Below are 26495 nucleotides of genomic sequence, written 5' to 3'. Positions count from 1 at the left end.
CGAATTTGTTTCGCTCAGTTTATTGTTGCAGTCGACGGTAGTCGACGAAAGGATTCTATTTCGATATTCCGTCGCAGAGTAAACAAACAGGTAGCGCTGTTTCTTAAAAACACTATACTATCCGAACGTGTGATTTAAAAGTCATCGTTTTTCCAAGTACTTTTATTTATATTAAAATTATAAAATCCAAGAGAAATTCAAACAACCCTCGCAGCATATATTATACAATGATATATGCATATGTATATTGTATATAAAATAGTACGCATTTAACCCTGCCAGTTGTCGTAGGTGATCGAGAATTTCAATTAACTACACGTAAGTACAAACTTCAAGCTCGAGTTTCTCGTGTAACTTCCGTGATGTCGAAGTCGTCGAGATATCGCATTTTCTATGGTTCGTATTGTACGCCCTTCGTTATTCACCTTTTTTGACAGACTCATCGCTCGCCTTCGCGCTCGCTAATAACGTCGTTAACGTCAGCTAATCTCGTGCTATACAGTTTCGTAATTGTGCTATTCTGTACAAACCCAAGAAGCACTCGTCAGACTTTTACAACAAGAAAGTAGAAAACGAAGTACTTATTATATAGAAACAGAAATACTTCCCAGGCGAGTCGCTTTTGTTTATCATTTTCAAATTTATTCCACCTAACTTCCGTTGACGTAGCCATGATACTTTAGTTACCTACGTACGATAACGAACATTTTGATAATTAAAATGTGACGTGAAAATTTGATTTTGTCTGTAGGTACTATTCTATCGTGTCTATAGGAGGTTCGTTGACGGTTTCTTATGGAACTAGAATACCATATTTAATACTTAATCTGTCAGCAGTTGAAACGTTATTATAACGTATCGCAAACACTTCTATACAGGATGTTCCAAAAATGTTGTTACACCTTGAAAGAGGTGGTTCGGGAGGTGATTTGAAACAACTTTTTCCTTAGCGAAAATGTTGTCCGAGGCTTCGTTGAGGAGATATTAACGGAAAACACTGACCAATCGGAGCGCGAATATGTCGATGGAGCGCTCGCGGTAGCCTATGAACGCGGCCGCTTAGCACATAGCCTTCGCTACCGCGGCCGCTTCAACGGTATCCGCGCGCTCTGATTGGTCAGTGTTTTCCGTTAATATCTCCTCAACGAAGCCTCGGACAACATTTTCGCTAAGGAAAAAGTTGTTTCAAATCACCCTCCGAACCACTCCTTTCAAGGTGTTACAACATTTTTGGGACACCCTGTATACATTTGTGCTGAAAAATAATAAACTTTTCGATTTCCTGTACGAAACATTCTGTCTAAATTCAAGAATATTTTTTTATTTTTTAGTTGGCTCTTGATGGACGTGCATTCCCTCGATATAACATCGTTAGCGACAAAATGCGATAAATTGATGCAAATATCAAGGTTCGTGCAATGATCGAAGTAACTAATCCAATGAACCCCACTTACAGTCTATTCTCAGTAGCTATGATTAATACTTTAATTGTTGCAAGAAGGAGAGGCTGAAAGTTATCGCAAGTATCGAGGTCCATGCAATGATCGAGGTAACCAATTCAATAATATGTAAATCCTATTTGCTTAGCTTATGTCAAGTACTAATCGTTACTAGTTGCACATGCAACGGACGAGGACTCGATGCAATTATTAAGGTTCTGTCGCGCATTTAACGTTAAAAGGAAATTTTGCCCATCTCTGGTGTAGGTGGAACAAGTAAATGGCTGTTTATGTTCCATTGCACGTTTCAATGACTAGATGCGATCTCGTGACTAGCACTACCTGGTAGAGTAAGTTACACAAGTTTGTCGTAATTCTTATGGTTTAAAAAGCAATTCATTACACATCAGCTAATACATAATATAAAAGAATGATACTTATGCTTACGAATATCACGGTCCCATTTTCGAATCTTTCTCTCGCGCGCGCGCGTTCTCTTAATCCTTTACGAAGGCACTGTTAAACAATCGATAACACACAAACGGGGTAAGAAAAGTTGATCGCTCGAAAAGATTATACTGGTTGCCTCGGTATTCTTTTACGTAAATACAGATTCGGGTTCGTCAGACGGGGCTTTGGAACCTTTCGGAACAGACCTTTTGGAACGTATCGCGCAAGAATACTTTTACGATTCGAGAAGTAATTATTTGTTTTTAACCGACTTCGAAAAGGAGGTTACTCTATTCGACATGTATACATTTTTTTTTTATCAGTTTGTAGTGACGTCGATGTTTACTCCCGAGCTCGAAGACCAAAGTCAAGGACCAGACGAGAGGGGAAGTAGTTCTCAAATCGTCAGAGTACCCTTGCAAACGCCTGACATGTTTTACGAGCAACCACTCTGGCAAGTTCGGTCGTCGCGACGCTGACGGTTCGTTTCTACGTATACAGATAGCACTATCCGTGTCTGAAATTAGTATTCGCAGGTATATTGTAAAAAAATACAAGTTCCTCGCGGTGTTATCTATCACAAGCTGATAATTTATTTCCATATCGTGTAAAATAGAGATTGTGTAGTTGAAAAATACTGTTAAATCAACGTGGCTGACAGTAATGCGTGCTTATCACTAATTACGGTTAACGATTAACATTATCCATTTAAACGATCGATCGAAATATTGGCAACACTATCACTGGCCAATTAAACGGTCACGTTTTAATTAGCCGATCGTCGATCTCGAAACACCGTTATCATGCGCACAGGACCGAATCGCGAAAGGATTTTCGCGTGATTCGTACTTTTTAAATGCGTCCTTGCGAGTTGAAATCGTTGTTCCGAGAAAAGTATAAGTTCACCAGACAAGCTGACAAATGAAAATTTACGAATAGAAGCGAGCCGAAGATGACCAATCGCGCTTTCGTGTTAAAAACGTAACGAATATTTTCTCTATATTTTAAACGAAGGGGAACCCCAGCTATAGTTTATTTTAAAAGCACCCTGTACGATTAAGTAGTCATCGTCCTTCCTAGATTTAATTTTATAATCGAATTTATAATTACTTAGACGCTTGGCTCGTAGAAGAATTTGAAAAATCAATTTGAAAACGTACCCTGTTAAAATAAGGGCACCAGTAGTAGGACACCTCTAAGGTTGTTGTAGTAAATCACTGGACTAGACAACGACGTTGTTTTATCTGATCACATAAAAGCGCAGACTATGAAAAACACAGTCCTCGAGTTGCAGAATCCTTCCTTTAGCATCTTCAAAGTAATTGGAAGACGTTTCAAGAGAAGAATGGGATAACATTTCATTGGAAGGTATTCAATGGCTACGTTAAGGCTGATTGTGTCTCAACGCGGTATCAATAAAAGAATGTAGGGTACTTCACAGGTGTTCGCGTTACTTTGTCCACGTGGAAAGCTTCGGAATGAATCAACCGTGTAAGTCGAGGATTTAATGCGTTGATTAAAATAACGAAAGTTGCATTAGTTGACGGTTTTTTGTTTCAGGAGACGCGGTAAACACCGGGGAAAGCGCTAGGAAAGTAGCACCGCATGTTTTGCGGGACTTACTCTTTAATTCCGCGATTAAACGATAACAGAAGTAATTGGCCATCTCGATTTGGAGCATCAAGCCGCGTACACGCATTGGAAAAATAATCTGTTATTTCTCTGTATCGTACGCGACGGTGGGACCTTTTCTCCGGGTTGTATTTCGTTAGAAATAGCTAACGCTAACAATTCCGACGTTTCTTTCCTCGAGAAGCGTCGACTACTGGTGCGATTACTTTATCATTAAAAACATCGATTCCTCTCACGATTCCTACGCGGAACGTTCGACTAGTATTGCACAAATATCAATTAAACGCTGGTAACGAAACCCAGCTTCAACGAAAACACGTATACCGATACGCGTTGTTAATTTTATTTCTGAAACGCGTCGTATCGATTGTAAATGGAACAATCGCATAGAACTTGGTAAAGATGAAGAACCTATCGGTAGGATAGTCAGGCTAGATTAGAACCAGAGTTGGGCAACCATCGCTTCTGTAATAATCGCTCATACGGAGATTAATCAGTAATCGTGTCGGATCACGAGGTAGAAGTGTTCGTGTCAAATAACGTTAAAGGTTTGGTATATCGGTTAAAAGAGGGGGAGAACGTCCATCTTACTCCGAAAGAAAACTAAATCATATATACGGTTGTTTAACGCACACATATCTTTTTACTAGTAACCTGTAAACATAAACGAATGATTTATAATTGTTCAGAGCTGATTAATCCTCGGTGATCATGATCGTGGACTGTATTTTACCCAATGCTGGCGAAGAACGTCCTCGAAGTGTCTCCGACGCGCCATTGTCGAGCTGCGAAGGACGAACGAAATTCGTGACACCGCGTTACAGGAAGTTGAACGTTATGCGAATTCTAACAACGAGTACAGACATCCACGCATCGACGCGATCATTGCAGACGATGGGAGCGATACCGAATCTATCCTATCGATACCGATCAGACAAGCTCTATTACACCTTTAAGGGCACGTTTGGGCACTGTTACAGGCTCCTTCGACGACGCGATATTACCATCGTAGAGTAGAAGTCGGTCCAATTGCCCGTTACCCATCGTCGCGATAAACGAGCGACAGTGTCATCCAGGTTTTTATAGTCGTGGACGTCGATGGAGCTGCGACGTCACTCGCGATCTTTGCTCAGGTCCGATGGCAGGTCACAGGTGGACGTCGTCGATGTGGTCGATGTCGTCGTCGTCGTTGGCGATCGCGGCGACGGCGACACGTTCATCCTGGAGGTTACTGGAAGCGACAAACCCGCGGCACTCATCGCTACGTTCAGTGGTATCGTGATGAACGGTTGATTACTCTGCGTCGAGTTTACCGGGGCTACCGTGCCTGCGAAACAATGCCAAAAACCTCTACTCGGGGAAACAGGAAGGATCGGGACTTTGCACGGGAACGTTTCGATCTCTCTAAACGTGCGAGCCGTATCGTTCTCTCTGTGAACCCCCGTTTAGTATCGGAAAGACCGAAGCGCATGGGATGATTCCAGGGATCGCGGTTTCTCACCTCCTTCTTGAGAGATTTGCACCGGTTGACCGTTTTGCCCGATACCGAGTAGAACTCCTGGACTAGGCGAGTAAATCACCGTCTGCGGCATCTGGTACATTATACCTGCGAACAATCATCGACGATGCTTTCAGAAAAAGGATAAATCGGTCTGCAGCAGCCACATAGAACTCGTCGTACCGTTGATCGCGTACGCAATCGATCAGGGAATAAGTTCTAGCGAATATTACGATCTTCGGAACTAAATGCCACGATTTAATCATAAGTAAGTTATTACTTTAAAATTCAATCACGTTAGAAATTTTCAAGAGTATTAATCAGGCAGTCAACGCGCAGTCAACATTAATAGAACGCGAATAGAATAATTTACGAATAATCTACTAAAATCGATCTTAACGTTTTCAGGCTTCCAAAACCTCGAAGCTTTCGAAGCAACGTCCAAACGTACAACAACCGCTAGCTCGTTCACGCCAGCGACATTCTCATCCTCCAAACACCGCGAAACGATTCAATCGGACCAAACTGCATAATTCAACGCGACGACAAGCGTAATTACAATTCGTACAAAGAATTCGACCGACTCGAAACAGTTTCATCCGCGTATAATTATCTCGCGTAAATATCGCGAAAATCGTTCCCTCTTTCAGCGGTACTAACGAGCTGAAAAATGAATCCTTCGCGAGTCTCGCTGTTCCTCTTTCGCCGACCAGCGGTCGACGAATCCATTATGCGAAAGCATCGTGCGATTACCAAAAACGAGTGGGAAGAGAAAAAATGAAAGAGAAGTCCGCCGTAGCAATTGAAACTGAGTCGAGGGGTAAGATCGTCCAGTCGATATCAACGCGTCGAGTTATCAAAATTCCGACAGAGACAGTTTGCCGCGGGGAACAATGGAAAGGCGAAAAAGAAAGAAAAGAAAAAAAAAAAGAAACGTACGTCATGGCTGCGGATCGGTAAGTCGGATGGCATCCACTCCATATATTAGCATCGATATTTATGTGTACACCTGCATCGGAGCGCGGCTTTCGACCGGATCTTACTTCCCAGTTAGGCATCGCGTCGTTGTCTTAGTTTGGTCATCGCGGCCCGTACAACTCCTTATGTACTCCCCTACACGGATAACCTCGTCATCGCTCGCACACTTTTCGCATTTTAAGTGTCCTCTTTCCTTTATCTTCTCCCTCCCTTTCGCCGTTGGTTCTCGCTCGCTCGTACGCATCATACGCGCTGCTACACCACTCTGATACCATTCTCTCGTTTTCTACGCTTCTCTGTCTACCGACCTACCTGACTGATTGGATTGCACACGTTTGCCCGCTTGGCTACCTACGGCTCTAACGATTTTCCACGACGGCTTTTACCGCTCGCTGCCTAGGTCTCGCCGTACTCTTTGGCACACCCACGAGCAAATTTGCTAATTACCCCTATTGCGTGGCTCCCATTGTTTTTTTTAATTTAATCGCCGACCGCCACAACTTTTCGTCTCGATTAACGATTCATTATCTTATCCATAACCAGCGTTTCTCACTCTCGAACTTCTACAAATTCTATTTTGTCGAGAATCCCACGCTGAGAGTCTAATTTCATAGGTTCTGATGAACCTAAATTTTATTAGATCGATCTACACGCTAAAGAGATAGAGCTACAGTTTAGATCCGAATAAACGTGGCGAGCCTACAAAGAAATTTACGCAGAAGCGAACAATGTTGCGTGTGAACACATTCCGGAGAAGGTTTCATTGCAGACATCGCTTGCTGGGACTATGAAAGGGAAGTGCGAACACATGTGTCCTGCTCGGTTTCTTTGGGGGAATATATATAGAAGTTAAACTCTGTAACTCGTGTATATATAGAAACTAAAGGCAGTGGGCATAATACTTTGCAGGTGATAATCTTGTACAGAAACATCGTATTAGACTACGCGTATGGCTCGATACAAAGAAGTAACCGTGATCTTGTCGAGACATCGGCATTCAGCGCGAGACTACTAATCATGAAAAATTGCGTTGGATGCTATCCAACGAGAACAACCAGACGATTCTTTAATGCCTTACAGAGCTCCCATTTCATGTTTAGGTCGCGAGAAGGTGGGTGATCTGTGACAAAAAGATCATGGAAGTAAAAGAAGAAAACTTATCAAGTTACTCTTACCAAGTAAGCAAGTACTCTATCATCCATATACCGATTGCCACATAGGAAATGGTTACCCGAGGCTCACTTTAATTCTCTAAAGAAGCGATTGCAGTCGCGACAGATACCCGTCAAACTGTCGGGAACCTTGCAGGACAATTTGGCACATTGCTATGACAGTTCCCTGACACTTGAGGGAAATTGACGAAGTCGAAAAGCTCGAAAAGCGAACTTAAGGAGAATCCAAAGTCCTCGACTTGTAAATCATCGTTTCAACGCCATTTTATCGAGGCCAATCGAGCCAATCTCCGCAACAATCCATCTCGCGAAATATATAATATACGATAACAGTCGTCGATTTGCTCACCGATACGTTCACGAAGCATCGGAGTTTACGACAAAAATGAATTTCCATCCCGAGAAGGCAACGTTGGCCCATAGCTGGTGTTATTCATTAAATCTTCCTGAAACGGGGTGAAACCGTCGCCAGGATATCCTGCAGTTCTACAACTAGAATTGTTTTACCGAAAATTGAGACAGAACCAGCCAGCATTGTCTCACAGAAAAGGATCTATCCTTCTTCGCATGCCAGGCCTCGAGTTTCACGTTACAATTATACATCGCGAATCGGAGCGACGGAAAGATAAAATTGACGCGATGGCTAGTCGCTTTCTTGTATTTTTTGAATAGATGCTCATAAAAAGATTTTTTAAATAGGCGTTCCGTGGAGCGCCTTCGAGCTAGAAATTCACAATTTTTATCGCCCCTATCCTCAAAGTAGAGCTTTACCGCGATAAAAGCAATTCGTGGTCCTTGGAGCGTAGAGTTTACTTAAACGTATCGGTGAATTAGAGTTTATATAAAATGTCGTAGACTCGAACGTTTCCCGAATTCAATCGTTTCGATGCTCTCAAAGAATTACACATTGTTACACTTCCAACGGTGGATACTTGTTCCGTTTTTTGGTAACGTTTGCTCGCGTAACCAAAAAACTTGGACTCCTTCGTTGCTTTCCTTATTTTATTTGGCTGATGCGAAAGTAGCGAGAATTTCCATTGTTTCTTCCGACACACTTACCCGAGTGGTTCTTTGGGAGATCCTTCGAAACGGGAGAATCGCCATCGCTTGTGTCTCCGTCGCTTTCATTGGCACAGACGTCCGATCTAGGTGAAGTACCGTCTTCCTAAAACAGTGCAGAGATACTGTTCGTCAGCGGAGGAAGTGGAAACTTTATATAACAAAAGTACATCTATCAATGAATAGGAGAAAAAACCTTTCTTACGTTCTTCTCATAATATTTAACCAATTACAAAGCCAAACCAGTGTCAATTACTTCGACGATTTTCCTCGCTATTCAAGACGTACGTAAACATTGTACAGAAGTAAACATTTGAACTCGCATTTTTCGTTTGAAATGAATCGTCTGAGAAGGTTTAGACGGACGTCGCCTCATTTCAGGTTCTACTATACATTTTGTACTACTACTACGTATTTATACAACTATGTTCGTTTTATATTTATATGTTGCGCAATCGACGCACAAAGTACGCGATTTCCATATTTGCTATTCGAAAGTGTCTTCCATCTACGGGCAATTTCCAAGAACTACGTAATAATTACGAGCCTAAGCATCACCGTGGACGAAAGATCGTCGAACGAAAAAACGCGATAACTATTTACGTTTCCATACGTTCATTTGTCTGCTAATTTTCTCGGACGTTAACGACGCGCGCATTCTTAGGCATTGCCGGCGTATTCCGATACGAGAGAGTACGTTCAATCAAATTTACAAGCTACCCGTATGAATCAGATTTTAATTGCATCCGCATATATGTATTAGGTAGAACGTGTCGCGTCGATACGAAATTTATGAATCATGCTTGGCAAGGTTTCTGCTTCATTATCGCCTCTGCAAATGACTATTCTCAACGGCGTGTCGAGATACAATCTGGAGGCAACAATCGTCGCTGTTAAAATTGTCAAGTTGAATGGAACGACTGGACATATTTCTCGAAACTTGGGAACCGCTTGGGGACCTTTGTTCATTTCTCCACTTCTCGCTACGGTGAGCGGACTTAAACACTTTATTTTTCTTAGCTTGGTATTAAAACAACATTTAATTAAGAATTCAAATAAAATTGATTCTTTGCAATAATTTTCAGACGCAACGCGATGGATGCGCCGAATGATAAAACGTATCAACTCGAGGATATACCAGTGCTCAAAGGTCAAACTATCCACGAAACGGGCAATTGGCTTGGCTGTTCGTCTAAAGCTTAGGATTGGTCAAAGCGGTAGCAGTTTTGCTCTCGAGTCGGCGCGAAGGGAAGCGTAACGTCATAAGTGATATACAATGATGTAGTACACCTGTATCGGATCATAAATTCCAGACCCTTTAACGAGTCGCTGGCAGAAAACAAGGCAGAAGAGAGGAGCGCATTACGCGTCGAGGCTGGTAAATCGGTGGATAACGCCTCGGTAATAATATCGGCGAGCCAATCAAACGGGCAACTAACCAATCAATCAACGGGAGTCTAGCAACCAACTAACCCAAGCAACGAAACAACCAACGAACCAACTTGCCTACCTAAGCTACCTAGGAGGGAGAGATGCGCGAGCTTGTTCGCGCACCATATATGGCCATCAGCGCGCGGCCTGAACTCGTGCTGCGCTTCCACCGGAGATTCTCACAAATTTACGCAGGGCTATGTGTTTCCCCGGGTGACTTTCTCTCCCCCAGGTCTGGCAGCCACCACCGGATACTTTTTTCCCTGGGCGAACCGTCGCGTCGCGGAAACCTATGCGTTATACATGCATTTCGACTCCCTCGTTAGGACGCGTACACATGTCGCGAGGGGACCGAGGATCGCGTATGCATCGAGAGAAAGCAAATCGCGTCCCGCTCAGACCGCTACCAGAGATTAGGAAGGCAGCTCGTCTTTCGATGGATCACGCGGCTACTCCGGTGGCGAGCGATCCTCTCGTTACCAAACCATCGATTTCATGCGAGAGGCGTACCATCCACGGGGACCGCGATGGACCCTCTTCTTATGGAAAAGCGATCCTGGTCGATTTGTTTCCTGGCTTTCGAGTGCGTTGTCATTTTTCTTTTTGCTTTCTTGGATTTTATGGAATATAGGGGAGCACAAGTATCGTTATCCAAGTATGTCGCGTCTCCAGATGTTAAAGAACTCCTTGAAAATGTTGAAGAAATGATCGCAAGGCTGCGAATTTTCAAAGTATTATCAAACTTATCTAATAGTCGATTAACAATCGTATTTACAATTTCACAGGACGCTGTCCACGCATCCAAAACCGATGCTCCCGTGCACGTCCATCACAGGAGGAAGAAAAGCAAAACGAAGCGTTCTTCGACCTGGAGGGGCAGAGAGAGAGAGAGCAAGAAAGAGGAGCTTCCGCGAAGCTCGAATCGTTTCCACGTCGCAAGCTTGGCTCTGACCGAGATGGGCAAAATTGTATTCCAATAAAAACCCCGTATAGTGATTTATTAGCGACGTTTATTCGATTGAACAGTTATACAGATCAGTTTTTACCCGTTCAACGCGCGGTGCTGCGGTTGGACTGGTACCGTGTACCGCCTAAAAATCGTACGGGGTCTTCGGCGTACCTGCAAGACTTCGTAAAGAACTTCTGGGCAATATTGTATTTATGCGATCCGTCGGCATCGGTATTATAATACTAGTTTTATCGTAGATCCATATGGTTATCTCGTCGGTATTTATTTACCATAATGGAACGAATCAAAATCGAATCAAAATGGAATCAAAATGAAACGTAAAAGACTCTTTCTTTTAGAATGTACAGATCGATATCTCGGGAAATTCCATTTATAACGTTTAATTTTTCTTTCAGAAGAAGAAGCAAGGCCTACCGTGATCTTTCCTATAATTACTCGTTAATGTCAACGATCCAACAAGTCCCGGGTGCCATGAACGTCGACGTAACCGCGCGTGTTCGTAAAGGATTTCCGAAAGCACGGAGGGCTGCGAAAGCGGCCCTTGTCCTGCAGAGGCAGGCGTTGTCGACAATCACTTCCGAGTCGCATTTGTACCCCCCATTACCACGGGTGTGTATAGAAGGCGCGACAAAAACCGGCATTCCTGATTCTTAAGTTGGACTCTATATAAGTATCTGCCATCGCGAACATTGCCTGTATATGGCGACAACCAGGCTTTGACAAAGGTGACCGTATATGGTATTCTGCTTCCACCTTCCATACCTTCTCTCTCTCTAGCTCTCTCCCCGCCATCTTTCTCTTTCCCTTCCCTTACAGCCCTCCTCTCCCACCTGTCTTCTTTGCCATTCTCTCTATCGCCCTGGCAGACTTCTTGCTACCGTTGTCCTCGTCGCTTCCTCGTGTCCGATCCATCGGGGTGCCTCCTCGACGAAATGCATCATAATCGTTAAGTCGTTAGATCGTAAATCATGGCTTGGAACCCCCGTTGCAATCGATATCTCCCACCCCCCTCCCCCTCCCATCTCCCCCCCCCCCTCGTCCCTAAGAACCCACCAAATCGCGACAGAGAAAAAGGGAGGTTCAAAGAGTATCACGGATCCTATAGGGGGCGTTGTTGTTTTCTCGGTACGATCTTGTTCGGTGAACAGGGAGCAACCTCGCTTTTCTTCGATTTTTTCCCCTGCTTTTAATTGCGATTTAGGTAGCGTTGTAACCTTATGTTTTAGGGGATGCCAAGGATGAAGTTCTTGCAGACTTTAACCGAGAGACGGTTCGGTAAAGAAGATCGCGGATCAAGTGGCGTGCCCTTGTTTGGCCAATGAGAGCAATTCTGGTCGAACGAAATTGAATTTCATCGTTTCGATTGTCTTCGAGAATCAAATTACGAGTGCACAGGACGCGAGAAACTTTAATATACGCGAACTTCGAAATATAATTTTATTCGATCGGAAACAATAGCTCTCGTTGATCGAAATAAGAAATGCTTCCTTCGAATTTATGTATACCGAAGGTAAGCAAGAACTAGAGCTAACTTGCGTGAGAAACGAAACGATTCTCGACTAGAATTTCTAAATACACGCGAATCGCGGATAGAAACTGTGTACTGTGCGCTAATCGAGAAATCAGACCTACCTTGCGAATCACGCTGAAAAGATGAATGGCAAAGTGGATTGGCTGTTGGATCGGTGTCTTATTTTCAAGCGATTCATTGTTTACAATAGCAAGTCGCAGCGTTAACGGGATTATTATTTAATCTTGCAACTCGACGCATATCGGAAGGTTCTAGTTCTTACAATATTATCGTTTCCATATAAATTACTTAGCGTACCAAGGAATGCGATCGTTGCACCATCAAGAAAATTGTATTTGCCGTTTCGTTGATCGTTCTCCAACGTCAATTACAAAAATGTAGAATTCTGGGTCGAGCTCTTTCGCTTTTCGAAGCGATAGAATTTGTTTTGAACAAAGAAAAAAAAACGGCAGCTTCGACGGGTCATTGATCTTGCTCGTTACGGTTTCGACGTTAACTATGCATACAACGAAACAGTTCTCCAACTGCGTGAAATAACAAGTTTCTCTTTCAGTTGGTTTTAACCCTTTGCGCTTGATTTAACATCAAGTTCTGTATTTCTGTAAAATTGAATTTATCCTCCGATTTCACTGTACAGATCCATTTTCACAGAGTTCCGAAGCTTTCGAAACAACAAGAACTTCGTAAAAACTTTCTGTCACGATTATCGAACTAATTAAAACTCAATATAAACGAAGACTGTTGCCTCCCAGTGGCGATCAAGAGACGCCTCTCGACCGCAAAGGGTTAATTTTCAATTGGACGAATCGCGAGAGAAGCGTGTTCCCGCACAGACGACAAGTAAAAGCTTCGATACGATCTCGGCGATAGCTGCCATATCGGAACGAAATCCGACGTCGTTAGAGGATAAATTCCTTAAAATTCCACGGTTTTTTTGTTTGTCGTTGTTCAACAACGCGCTAACTACGCGAACCAGTAAACGGTTAATTCCTTCGTCGAAGGAGCACGGTTTCATTATTCTCCTCGACGCAACTAATTTAAACGTTTCACGCGAAACTGTTACCCAATCGAATTCCTTCCTTTTCGTTTGTGTATCTATGACGCGTCGCGGGACAGGGGTGGCGAATCTTTTCGTACGAGAATTAACGAAACGTTAATAAGAAAACGAACGCGTCCCGTGGAAATTAATGAAAAATATCGAGTATCAAAGTTATTATGTTTGTTACAGGTTCGTCAGCCCTGTCCCAAACACGTTCGTCGTAGCTACGATTGCGTGCCGAGAAGACCAAAAAAGATGAATAATGAAAAAAAAATCGGAACGGTATCTTCACTACACAACAGGTGGGTGTTCTCTACCTACCTGTTCGTGAACAACTGGCACCTCGTACCAACAGTGTTGGAGCGTTCGGTAATATTCGGCTAAGTGTGTACGAGATGACAAAAGTACAGTCGTGTTTGGGACCGTATCATTAATGAACGATAATATATATACGTACGTGTAATATAAATATTATCACAGTATTTTACAGTACACTATTTACACATGTGATACATACTAAGGCACGCCAGCCGTACATTCGTGATTACCGTTTAGGATTATAATATCGTTAATTAATATGTATATATATATATTTATATACACACATATATATATATATATATATATATATATATATTATTTGTACTTTGTGCGTCGATGGGAGAAACAAAATTACATTTTCGTTGCATATTTCCATTCGGGTTCGATCCTCCCTTACTTTACGCCTGATCGATACTTTCTCTCTCTTCGCTTCCACGTGTAACGTGTCTATCTATTTATTCTATCTATCTACCTGTTTCTTTTTTTGTCAATATTAAGCGATACAAACAAAAATCAACAACACACAACACATTTATAACATACACATACCCACACGCACACACTTAAAGCATGCATAATGTGATGATCTAGGGAGACGGAAGTCGGTTTTCTCTACTTGAGGATTATTTCAGTTGGATAACGAGGACAGGGACCGTGGAGAAGGAGGAAGAGGGGAAAGTCGTGGGAATTAAATTAAATTAAAAAAAAAAAAAGAAAAAAAAAATGGTATCTTTAAATACTAACTACTTAATCTACGAATAGAGAAAATAAAAACAAACAAATACTACACATGCCACTTTCAGTACAAACACAATACGGAACAATGTACGATGCACAACAATATATAGTTATATGTATGTATATAAATATATATATGTTTCAATGCGCAACAATGCCAAGCGTGCACCGCCGGATCTACTGGCTCGGACTCGCACCCACGTACTACGATTTCTCGTTTCTTCGTCGGCTTTTTTTGCCACAGGGAAAGGCGGAACGCCTCGACCTGAACGACATGAGTATTAAAAAGGATGCCTCGAGTAAGGATCACTCGCAGGGAGGGAAAATGGGAAACGGATGCTTCGATTTTTCCTTCGTTCCTGCCTTCGAATCCTACGGACGAGGTACGATCGTTACGATTAAATACAATTGGGCCTGGAATCGGGACGAACCAAATCGCTGACGCGTTCACTAAATAAACTCGTTCCGAACACGAGGCTTTACAGAAAATAAAATCTGTATCGAGTTCGCTACGTGCTTGTATAATACGCTCTGTCCAAAATATTTAGAGGATCGGTTACGTAAAAGTAGAAAATGTGAAAATGTATTCGACATTTTCAGAACCGGATATTTAGACCCGAGTATCGCGAACCGATACGTGTTTTCTAAATAATTTTAGAATCGTCCATCTACTTTAGCGAACTATCGACTTTAGAGTATTTCGTTTTTGTTGGACATTTTTTTTTTCATCCAGTTCAGAATTTTGCCCATCGTTTCGGTTTCCATCTATCTCGAACAGTGCCTGGACGAATTAATAGTCTTGTACTAACAAACCTATGAGTCACTGTATATTACAGTATATTCGGTGTAGCAACGTTTTTAGCGAATGCCTAACTTCTATATCACGTCGGAGCCTTCGAAGCCTTCGTCGGTCGTCCAACTATTTTAAGCTGATCTGCTGAATTCAACGCGTAAGTGGAATCAGTCTACTTGATATCGTTAATATAATCAACGTTTTGACTAAAACAGCGGCCCACGGAGATTTGGTTCGACCCAGTTCCTCTTAAGTATCGTTGCACGGCGTCGATCGATCAACTTACAACGTATATACAGGTCTTTAAATAAATAAGAAAGATTCCATCGCCGTAAGGGTATTATAAATACGATTCGAGTAAACAAGAAAAACCGGGGCACGTGTACGAATATAAAATACACGGCTCCACCAGTAATTCATCACATGAGTCACTACCCTAAGTTACGATTTAGAACTGCCCCCCCTCCCCTCCCCAACACCTCTGTGCGCGTTCAACGAACAGAGTTTCTCGTTTATCGACGCGCATCTTGTGTACGCATCTTGTGTACGCATCTTCCAAAGAGTTATCCAAAAAGAACCCAAGGATTTCATTTTTTAACAACAACTTGAAATGCAGAAATTCGGATGTATGCCGACTGTGCGTTTTATTAAAAAATAAAATCGTACAGCTCCTCTCGAGAAACTCTGTGTTTCTTAAAGAAGCGAGACTCGAACGGGCACGTCGCCACGCGATCCCTACAGTACCAGTAGAAAAAGTCTTTGGACTTCCATTTAACGTACAGATCCAGCCATTGCTCCCCGAATCTTCGTTATCCATTCCCCTCGGATCCTACGGGTTTCCTTCGTTTCCTTCTTTTTCCTATAGTTTTAGAACTTCGAAGAACAACAACAAACGAGCAACAACTAGAGTCAATCGAAGTTGTAGAATCTACGACGACAGTGCATGACGGAGACATATACATATATATATATATATATCCTGTACAACGAGCATAATAGGTTTCCTATTAGATTCTAGCCCCTTCCTGCAATTCTATTTACACCTTTCGAACCAAAGAAGCTCCATCGTTCGACCACGCTAACTTGAGAACGTCGAATCGATTGTTTCAACTTTGAACCAACATTTTTTGTAACAAAAGTTTTAATTATTCCCCGCAGATAAAACATCGCGAATGATCGACGAAGGTGACGATCCAGCTTGGAGAAACTAATCGATCACCTTCATTCCTAACTACGAACGGGAACCATGGACGTAAATCTCGTATACGTTACAGTACGCGTCGACTGGACTAGATTTATACGTTGGAAACGAAGGGCTGCAACGTTTCCTTGCGCTCTAATCAGTTTTCTTTGAAAACACTGTTACACCGAACAAGCGTCGCTCGATTACCGCCGATGAAAAAGTCTGCCTAGGTTGAAACCGTACAAGTGAGGTGAATTTTACATTTTTTTTTTTCCCCTCAAGAAAACTATCCGAGTCGGCGATTTCAAACTTTGTCCGTATACTTATTTATGTTTACGCTAGGTAATTATTTCTCTTAGCTGTTGTAGGTACAATACCGTCCGAAAACTAGGCAGACCGTCGACGTCTCTTTTCGAGCCAATCGTACATCCGGAACGCGCATTGTGGGACACGAATGACTTTCGTTTGCGTATCGAGTACCGAAACCTGCTATGTTAAGTACCGTCGACCCCATCCTAAAGATGACAGGTGTCTCGCGCAATATCGTCGAAAGAAAAGTTAATTGCTCGGGCTCTCTTCGCTCGACATCGTCCCGATCGTCGTAGCACGATTTCTTGTCCCCACGATTTCACTTCGTCGATTAATTTAACCCTCTCGTTGCAATCGGCCGGTCAAAGTCGCTCGCCGTGTCGGGGCTCGTAGACTATCAGATCGATCGCTGGGCGCGTTAAAGAACAAAGGGCCAATTTATTTCGACAAACACCGTAACGCGCGAACCATCCAGAATATTAATCCAGCGTTTGAGCTAACGTTGCTCGCGGTTCACGAATTGCTCCGTTTGCCTGCGGTCACGACAAGAAAATAACCGTACTTCCATCGACACCGGATGCTATGCGCCTCATCGAGAATTTCGATATTCACCGTCCGGAAAAGAAAGTCGGATGTCGTCCAGGAACTTCCTCTCGTCGCGCTGATTCTATATTCAGCCTGCGCGACGCACGGTTTTACGTCCACCACGATAACGAGACATTCGAGAATTACAATTACCCGTAACGCCAAGCGTCCATCTTCCGAAACGTCTTGGAAGACCGACAGAGACTAACGACACCGTTAAAAGATCTCTCAGTGTTTCTTAGAAACTTCAAACCTTCAACGATCAACTACCGACCGTCGTAAAATCCTGACAAAGCTTTTTCCAAAATTCTCGTCGCTAAATCTGAATCATTTCCAGGTGCATTATCTCCAGGAAAGGATGGCTAGAAGATCCCGCGTGCTTAACGCCTAGCGTCCCCTGGAGAGTATAATAACTGTACAAAATAAAACTCTCGAGTGGACAGCCGGCATTAAACCGCGACAATGCGAATGTCCTGAATAACAAAAACAATCAAGTTCGCCAGTGGAACAACGAAACCAGTCGAACCGTCTATGCACCGAGGACACGAAGAATCTACAACACGTTCAAGAAACACTCGCGCAGCATCTCCATTCAGACCTGAGTGTCCAGAGTCGCGTCTAGAGTTCACCGGAAGTTAGTCTAGCCCTGACGATTGTAACAACGACGCAAACCTGATGAGAACAACGAGTGCGCCGATGGTAGAGATGAGGGATCGAGAGATCAGGTGTTACCTCCTTGTTGCGTGAATTTTGTTTGATTATTCGGAATAATCTGACCTGTTAAGAATCTAAACTCCTTCCAACGATGATTCTTCCATCCCCCATATCTACCTACAGCGCGACCAAACGGAATCTTATCGGGACTTCTGATCCACGAGTATCTGAAAGAAGCGCGTGAGAACATTTGAGAGCTTTGGATCGATATTCAAGATCGCGAAAGTGCGATAAGTGGTTCAGGTCGTGGTCTGTTTGATATGGCCAGGGACTGGGGTATTTATGAATACTATTATAAATATTATAATACTTTATAAATACTACGCTCAGAGAATTACGAAACCCTCTACCGCATAATTTCTCCTACAAATCAAACCGAATAACACGAAGAAGATGAGAACAGTCTTCGAAAACTTCAGTCCCTGCGAAGCAAAGTTCGTCGATACCTACGGAATTCCGTCTCGATCCAAAGACTCCCGAATCCTTTGCACTCCAGACAATTTCGCTGTAGACAGTATCGCGCGATAGACAATTATCCAGAGCCTCGTAACACCTAAGGACCCAGAGGTATACCTAGAGGTACACCTAGAGGTACACCTAGAGGTACACCTAGTACCGCGAAGGTCCGCGTATCCTCTGGACTGCAAAGAAATCGAATTCGCTGCGCGCCGTCAGGTCCTAAGCGAGCTACAGCTGGGGTTCTCCTCGAGTGGATCACGGATACCGACATGGCAACCACCAGGCGGTAGGACGCGCGGGGGCGTCTGGGACGTGGAATGAGCCAAGCGACAAACTGGTGCTCGTTCGAGTGGGGTAGTACTACCGTTGGGGATGCGAGTGCGACATGTGGGGATGATAGGCAGCGTGATGGGGCGGCAGGGGCGAGGGACAGGACTGCTGATAGGGGCCTGCGGCCAGCATGGGACCCGGACTGGAGCACGGTACGAGGTGCGAGCTCGGCGAGGCCGCGTGTGCATGCGCGATCAGGTGCGCGTGCTGCGCGTGCGAGGGTGGCGCGTGCTGCGAACCCGGCGGCGGTGGCGGTGGCGGATGACCCGGTGGCCCTCCGGTTGGCCCGCCGCCAGGATAACCGCCGTGCAGCGAGCCACCGTGCGGCGAGCCGTACACCAGTTGCCTTACTTTCTGCTCGTCGTCGGCTATGTTGTAGGTCAGTTCGGTCTCCTCGAACCCGGTCGCGGACATCCTTTGATCCCCCGAGGAGCCCGAGGTGGGCGGATCGGGGCTGTTCAGGCACGTCTGGATCAACGCCTTGCCCGCCTCGCTGGTTATCATCGGCTGGAGCTTTCGCGTGGCGAACGTGTACACGTGGCCCGTCTCGCTGGCCACCAGCAGCATCACCTGCGTGCCCGTCAACGTCGACAGCTCGTACGCCTGCGAACACGGTCAACCATTAATTAGGAGTGTCTCGCGTGCCTTCGCTTCCTCTTTTTCGAAGAGGCAACATTCGTTTGTACATAGAGGGTAATCTCTGAAACTAACGAACCGATTCTTAAAATGTTTTCTGCAGTATACTAGCCATCCACTTCGCGAGACCTCCACCGTAGACTTCCAAGTCTCAAATCGAGATAAAAAGTTTCGTACAACCGAAACGCTCCAGACTCGATCACTGTTACTCGAATGCTTCGAGCATCGCGACAGAGACTTTGTCTTCGTACCCATTATAACTATCGACGCTATCACGGTAGCTGTTTGCTACAATTGTCCGATCGAGCTCGCATTTAAAATAGGAATTTATGAAGATTAATCTGCCAGTAAATCGTTGTCGTCAGAACAAAGTCTAATATCGCGTATCGCGCCGGGAGTTACGAAGCTCGAAGACTGACTCGTCGCTCGTAACTCCTTCGAAGCCTACAAGCTCTCCCTCGCGATCGACTATCCTATAGTAACTAAAGCCCTTTCTCTGCTCCTAGGACGGGATTATCTCTGCTCGGGCTCTGTTTACTCGCACGTACGGTACCAACAAAATATGGAAACCACCTGTTGCATGGTGACCCATATTTCGAATCGCTAAACTCAAATTGCTGACTAGCGGTGCTCGCGAAACTTGGCCAGCTAACCGATATATAAATACGCGAGGATTCGTTCGTCTTTTTAATCCCACTCGCGATCAAACGAAGAAGAGAATCATCGTAAGAATCATCGTTAGAATCATCGAAGATCCAAAGGTGTGCGCGACAAATCAGTCGCGGAATAACGACGGGAACTTTTCAACGAATCGACAACCGCTTTCTATCCATGGCCTGGAGCAGCCTGGATCGATTTGTCGATAAGACGCTGGACCTTCGGAATGCTCCCACTAGGCAAGTTTTATTCGATAGATGTATCGTCTAACAATTCGTATTATACATCGTGCCACTCAACGCGATACACATAAGACAATTTAGGACAAAATTTTTCTACGCGAGTCTCTGTTTTTGAAGATTCGTTCGGCGTATTACCTATTTCGATTGATTTTAACTTAGAAGTATAGAAGCCATAGCGAGTAGAAGTAGCCAGTTACGAATAAACGCGTTAGCCAAGTCATACTTAATTCATCTGAAATTTAAACATCGAGAAATAAGATGTTCGTGCGTTCGCATAGGCAAAGCGTTTTAGTTCCACCTACGCGAGCTCGGGTATCCAAGTTTACACGTTTCGAATCCTTTCTTTGTCATCTACAGGAATTCGAAAAAAGAATCCCAATGGAAAAAGAAAGACGAAGACATTCTTATGCAGATATAGACCGAGCAATATCGTTTCCACCTACGCGAGCTCAGGTATCTAAGTTTATTATAAGTATTATTATAATGTTAAGACCAAGTCGAACGAAGATTAAGTTAAAGTTCTACTTTGAAAGCACTGTACTCGGTTACTCGATACGTAGCCATCGATGTTAGAGTGCCAATTAATTATTTAAAGAAGAAATACTAAATACTAAATACTTGGTCATCAACATTTCTTTGCGCCTTAAGCGCAGTCACGGCGAATCGAGTAAGAATACGTTATCGTAATTGTGAGACGAATGACTCACGGGACAACCAAGTTGAATCAACGGAAAACGCAGAAATTTATGATGATCGTTCTTTTTGGCATTTAGCTTAGTCTTTGATCAGATCTAATTAACCGGAATACAGCGTTCTAAACGATAACGGATAAAAGATTGGTACAGTAAACATTTTGAAGATTAACGCTTCCAATTTAAAATGTCTCAAGTTCAATGATTGAAACTAGAAGAGATAGATTAGGGGCGGTGAAAGGGAATAAAAGAGTCGTCGGCTCGTTCAGGGGGAGGCGATATGCTGCCAGAAACGTATATTAACGGGGATAGAAGCTAATAGTATGATATACAAAGTGTTCCCCTGAAGAAGTGGCGCAAGATCATGTTTACCAGGGAAATCCGAGTCTATTTTCTGAGTCACAACCTGTTACAGTCGCGCTGTATCAAAACAATATCAAAACGTAAGCTATGGAATAGTTTCTAACGTTATTCAGCGTTTAAAGGTGATTATGAAACATTTCATTATCCTATCCGATCGATATCGAATAACGACTCGAACTGTTTTTATTTTTCACGGTTTAGAATTAACGTGTCACTTGCACTGAACGAGTACAAATTCAGTTGTTTAGAACACGAGCGTCTCGTAAACAAATTATGCTTTCGAGAACGACACCGTTTAACGACCAAGCGATAACTGCGTTTTCGCGAAAGTGCGCTTTTACGCTGACGGACCGAATTACGAGGTGTAATCATTAATCCAACTGTTTAAACATCGAACATAGACTCGGAAGATCGTCGAATATGTCACGCGACGCGCAAGTTTTCGTAAACCGAGACTCGGATTTTGAAACTCGCGCGAACGCTACGTACATAATGTCCTAAAAAAAGAAATTGTATCTTGTACCATAAATTTACAGGTCCTTGAAGAACGAAAGTAACGCTCGTCAGACCTGTAAACATCCAACGCCTATCAGGCGCGCATGATTTATTCAGAACTTAATAGAGCACATTTATGCAAATAGTTGCCGCCTGCACAGCTATTAACGCGAGATTTTTATAAATAATTAATTCGACGCGCGCCAGGGAAAAACTAGGTTTCCATTTGCGCTCGAGACATCGTTCCTTTAATGACATAACAATTATAAATACACCGCGAATAGAATTCGTTCCTTTTCTAGCGAGCGCCCGAACGTTTACGCGTAGACGCATTTTAGATTTAGTTGGAATCTACGTATTGAAATTCGAGTAGCTACCGGGAAATGGGAACGGTACGTCTGCGACGTAGAAACGAATAAACGTAACGAAATATCGCGAAGACATTGTCTTTACGATGTTAAACGCTTATGGCCCACGGAAATTATTTACGGTATTTCCTGTATTTTTAACTGTCTCTTCGTTGGTTGTGTTCCCTCGAAAAACTTGCGGAACATTTACGAAACGAAATTTTCGATAAGCGAAGCGTAACTTTCTTCAACGTTATCGACAAAAATTCAAGCTTAACTTGACATTGGTGTTTACCATAGCACGCCGTTGTTTATTACAAGATTAACTTTAATCTTCGTTTCTCCAATGCCGTTGTAAAGCAATTTTGTCAGTTTCGTGTCAAAACATAGCTAATTATAGAGACCCGTCTTTAGAAAAGGGGAACAATCTATCTTTGGTTTTCTAAATTCGTATGAAAGATGCAATTTCCCTTAGGTTCTTCTACAGATTCAGCTTAGACGGGGTTTCGGATCGAATAAACACACCCACGGGATAATCTAAAAAAAATGGTAAATGTTAAACGGCAGTGTTAAATCGCGCTACTATATCGTATTTACTACTACATCGATGTTGAAAAATAGAAAAAATAGTATAACATACAAGGTGTTCTTCTGAGAAAATGGCACAGAAACATACAAATTTCTGAGTTATAGTATGAGTATATAGTATGAGTATGAGATTATAGAATATATAATTCTGAATTATAGTACGAGTGTACATATATTGCTACAGCTACACACTACGAATTCGTCGATCTACTCGGCTATCTCGAATCCCTCCCTAATCATCGTGACGATTTCCGGTGACGAAAGCACGTCGTACAACTTGTTTCTGCTGGGTGTATTTTCATCCTAAATACACGGATAAGTTTCACACGACGTGCAAATCCGTAGCGAGCGCACAGTTGTCACTCGTAAATTGCGCGCTCGTAGAAGCCTGCGCGCATCCATCACGCACAGCGTGTTTCATCCGTTTTATTCGAGTGGCGCCTGTTAATTTTCGTCGAAAACTATAAACTATTTCATTTATTCGATAATCCGACGGATATCTTCGTTCTTGTGTGCATTAAAAAAAAAAAATCCCAATTTCGTGTATTAGGTTGTCCCAAAAGTTTCTTTCGCTTTATTAATAAGTAATACATACACGATATTTTATGTTTTATGTTACATTACTGAATTGTGCACGATTCATTTTGCTCCTATACTGTTACAACATGAATACCTATGAAATTAGATTGTCTATTTATATAAACACGACCACATAAAATAATTGAGTGCAACTCGCGAAAGAAACTTTCGGGGCAACCTAATATGTTACGTTCGTATAATGTGGCTAGGAAACTGTGGGACCTTTTTCTTCCGACCGATTTGTTCTTCGTTTAAAAAGGTATCGAAATGTATTTTACCATTTCACGATCCGAAGCTTCGTTATGAAGATATGAGCAATTAAATTTCGCTAATGTAACTACCGACGCGCGCCATTTGTATTCCAAGTCAGCTGATCGCGTGACTGCGTGCACGGATACTCGTTCGGGAGAAGCACGTGTTCAGGCGTTCGCGCGCGTAGTAACCAACTTTTTTTATATATCGCTAACGAAACCTTGTCTCGCAAAATGGAAAAGGACTTTTCGATACTAATATATTAGGTTGTCCAGAAAGTTCGTGCCAATTTTTAAGAAAACTTCAAACGCACATTTGAATTGTAATATACATTTATTTATACGTATATTTATTGAATTACATAGGTACTATTTTGTTCCACAACCTTTCCACCTTTTAAGGGATGTACATATATATATTATTTGTTTTCAGCCATTTCGACATATTCAGACCTGCACCACCTATCAAAAATCGACATAAGCTTTTCGAACAACCCAATAACTACGGTAAATGAATAATAAATGTATTTTTTTAAGGTTCCATAATTCTTGAGACGGGGGTGATCGTCCCCGCCCCTTCTACCACTACCAACACAATTAATGTATTCAACAACGGTTAGAAGAGTAAAATGGATCGTTACATGGCATTTAAACTCTATCAGGAGGATGCGATGTTTGGATAAAGAAGAACGCGCAAAACGCGAAGGATAACGGTTACCGTTTGGTGGTCATAAGCAGAACTTACTCGCCGCATCTTCTTAAACTTTGAACGACAGTATACCCACAGCAGAAATGTACTCTAAACGAGTCGAAGAAGTGCGTTTAAATGTAACAAAAAAAAAATAATCTATGTCAACAAGCAGATGGAAACTGATCTATCATTACTAGAACGCTGTTATTACAACTAAAAGCTGACGAATATTAACGAATATTACTCTGTAGCTCGAGAGTAAGGAAAGCACATTTTCAAAGAGACTGTACTCGACGGTAATTCGAGCAATAATAATAAAGGCGGTGTTTCATGCGCACCAATCGAGTACGTGTCACATTTTGAAACCGGCTTTTCGAACGCACTGTAACACGTTTCGTGTGCAAGGAGGTACTTTACGGTCGCACAAGAATCGATCGCAACGATCGATCGTCGATACCGATGTTCGACACATTTTTATGCAGCGGCGTCGCTAAGGGCTTACACTGGGTGGACACCAAATGACTATCCATAAAATTCGTGTGTATCGTGAAAAGGAAAATTTATTTTCCGTGGTTATGACATAATTCGAACTCGTTGATTGCAAGACCCTCTAGGTAAGTGTCACTAAAACTACTCACACGTGCGAGTCGTTCCCCGTCGATAGGGTTAATTTTGGCAGTTGCTTGTGTCGCTACTGCCATTACAATGCGGAACGATGCAGAAATTACGAATTTACGGATAAGATGAGAAAATATTTCTAAGGATTCTATACTGTTAGGAGACCAGGATCATAGGAGTGACGTTAGGGGTGACAACCGGCGGTAATCCTAGCGATTCCACTGCTTCTGCATGTATAAAAAAAAATAGACTGACAGGTTTGGCCAGATACAAACCTTCTTCATGATCCCGGTTTTCCTTTTGGAGAAGGTCGTATACCTTCGGAGCTTATTGTCGATGTACTCCATCTTAATCTTGACCCGTCCTTTGGTTTTCTTGCCGTTCGATGGGGGTGACTTTTTCGGTTGGCCCAAACTCGTGAATGACTCCTCGAGATTGTCGGGTACACACTCCGCAGACATCGACATGCCTTGCTGTTGCGAAAGCGCTTGCCGTGCGTTGCTGTCATCGTAACATACGTCCGAGGTGGTCCTCTTGATACCCCTCTGAACGGGTCCCACACCGGCGTTCGGTGCGCCTGCAGCAGCCGCCGCGGCCATCATGGTGGCGCCACCGCGGCTTATTTGAGAAGTTGTAAGCTGGGAGGTGGACGGTCGGCCGTACATTTCCGAGCCAGCGTCGCTGCCTATCATCCCCATGCTGTACCCAAGACTTGCGTACCGACTATCTCTTCCGCCGCTAGGGTTGTCCATCACGGACTCGCACACATTTATTCCCTTTCCCTCGGCCCTTCTCCGCCACAGAATCGCGAAAAGTCGGCGCAATGTTTCCCACGTGATCGACCATCTAGAGGAACACGGGACAACAACGCGCACTGCACGAGCGCTCCCCGCGAACTGAATGCGCGCAGAGTATCGTAACTTGACCTACGTGCTAACGCGGTGCCTCCGTACGTTGCGGCGCAACTTCTACCCCCACCAACGACCAGCCACGCGGTGAAAAAGTAGTCCGCTAGTTCCGTGCCGCGTTTACCACGGAACGATTTTTGATAATTTCGATATGAAAAAATCGAGGGTCTCCCAGTGGTCCACGATTCGACGACGAACGGCTTTCGAGCGACTTCGATATTCCGAAATTCACGGCGAAAAGATGACGCGGAGTGGTACAGGAATCGACGAGAGGGCGTCCCCGGCTGCCATATTTAGAAGTAGACGTTACCATATTAGGGAAAGTTTGCCAAATATGGTGAACAGAGGTGGTCCTTCCTTTTCAAATGATCACTCGGCGCGCCGCGACAAAACACCAATCCAACTGACAGTAGCGCTTCCTGCACGCCTCTCCTCCCCCTCTTCTCTTTTACCGGTATGTCCTTCCTATTTCTACGTGCCTGCTAAAACATAAGGCTGATAAGCGGCTCTCTGTGTAGGGCCGCTATTTCTTGCACCGCGTACGAGCTTTCCGTGCTTTCATCAACCTTTGTTTACGTTTAGATCGACCGATGCGCGTTGCAGTTTCGTTGAACGCAACCTGATCGCGAAGCTGGCAACGTTGTCGCAGAACTTTCCTGGTACTAGTTTTGGAACGTATCAAATTATCTCGATTCCTCGAAAATCCGAAACCTCTAAATCAAAATTTCAACGTTGCGTGGGTAAAAGGATGGGAGTTTGTTACAGTTACGTTACGCCGGGCTATCGTTTATGCTTAT

At 43.4% G+C, this 26495-nt stretch overlaps 1 protein-coding gene and 1 long non-coding RNA gene across 2 annotated transcripts; one reads left to right on the top strand and one right to left on the bottom strand.

Moving 5' to 3' along the window:
- Window positions 1-147: 147 nt before the first annotated feature.
- Window positions 148-25714, bottom strand: LOC128886993 (serum response factor homolog). Its single transcript, XM_054142372.1, has 5 exons — window positions 25066-25714; window positions 18983-19234; window positions 8229-8334; window positions 5023-5127; window positions 148-4848 (listed from the first exon to the last, which is right to left on the bottom strand). Exons 1-5 carry the CDS (start codon window positions 25540-25542, stop codon window positions 4634-4636), a joined length of 1155 nt encoding a protein of 384 aa, XP_053998347.1. The 5' UTR covers window positions 25543-25714; the 3' UTR covers window positions 148-4633.
- LOC128886996 (uncharacterized) lies at window positions 8344-11621 on the top strand. Its single transcript, XR_008459946.1, has 3 exons — window positions 8344-9216; window positions 9314-10242; window positions 10445-11621. It is a non-coding gene; the product is annotated as an uncharacterized LOC128886996 (long non-coding RNA).
- Window positions 25715-26495: the final 781 nt, after the last annotated feature.

This window comes from Hylaeus anthracinus, unplaced genomic scaffold (genome assembly GCF_026225885.1).
Source record: "Hylaeus anthracinus isolate JK02 unplaced genomic scaffold, UHH_iyHylAnth1.0_haploid 11985, whole genome shotgun sequence".
NCBI lineage: Eukaryota > Metazoa > Arthropoda > Insecta > Hymenoptera > Colletidae > Hylaeus > Hylaeus anthracinus.
This window is presented reverse-complemented; position numbering and strand designations above follow the sequence as displayed.

What these genes read in the sequence shown, in the direction of transcription:
- LOC128886993 (XM_054142372.1), bottom strand. Translation starts at nt 25,542, where the DNA reads ATGGACAACCCTAGCGGCGGAAGAGATAGTCGGTACGCAAGTCTTGGG. An exon ending in AAACCGGGATCATGAAGAAG is followed by an intron (nt 19,235 to 25,065) that starts GTTTGTATCTGG and finishes CCGTGTTCGCAG; the next exon opens with GCGTACGAGCTGTCGACGTT. An exon ending in GCAAATCTCTCAAGAAGGAG is followed by an intron (nt 4,849 to 5,022) that starts GTGAGAAACCGC and finishes ATTGTTTCGCAG; the next exon opens with GCACGGTAGCCCCGGTAAAC.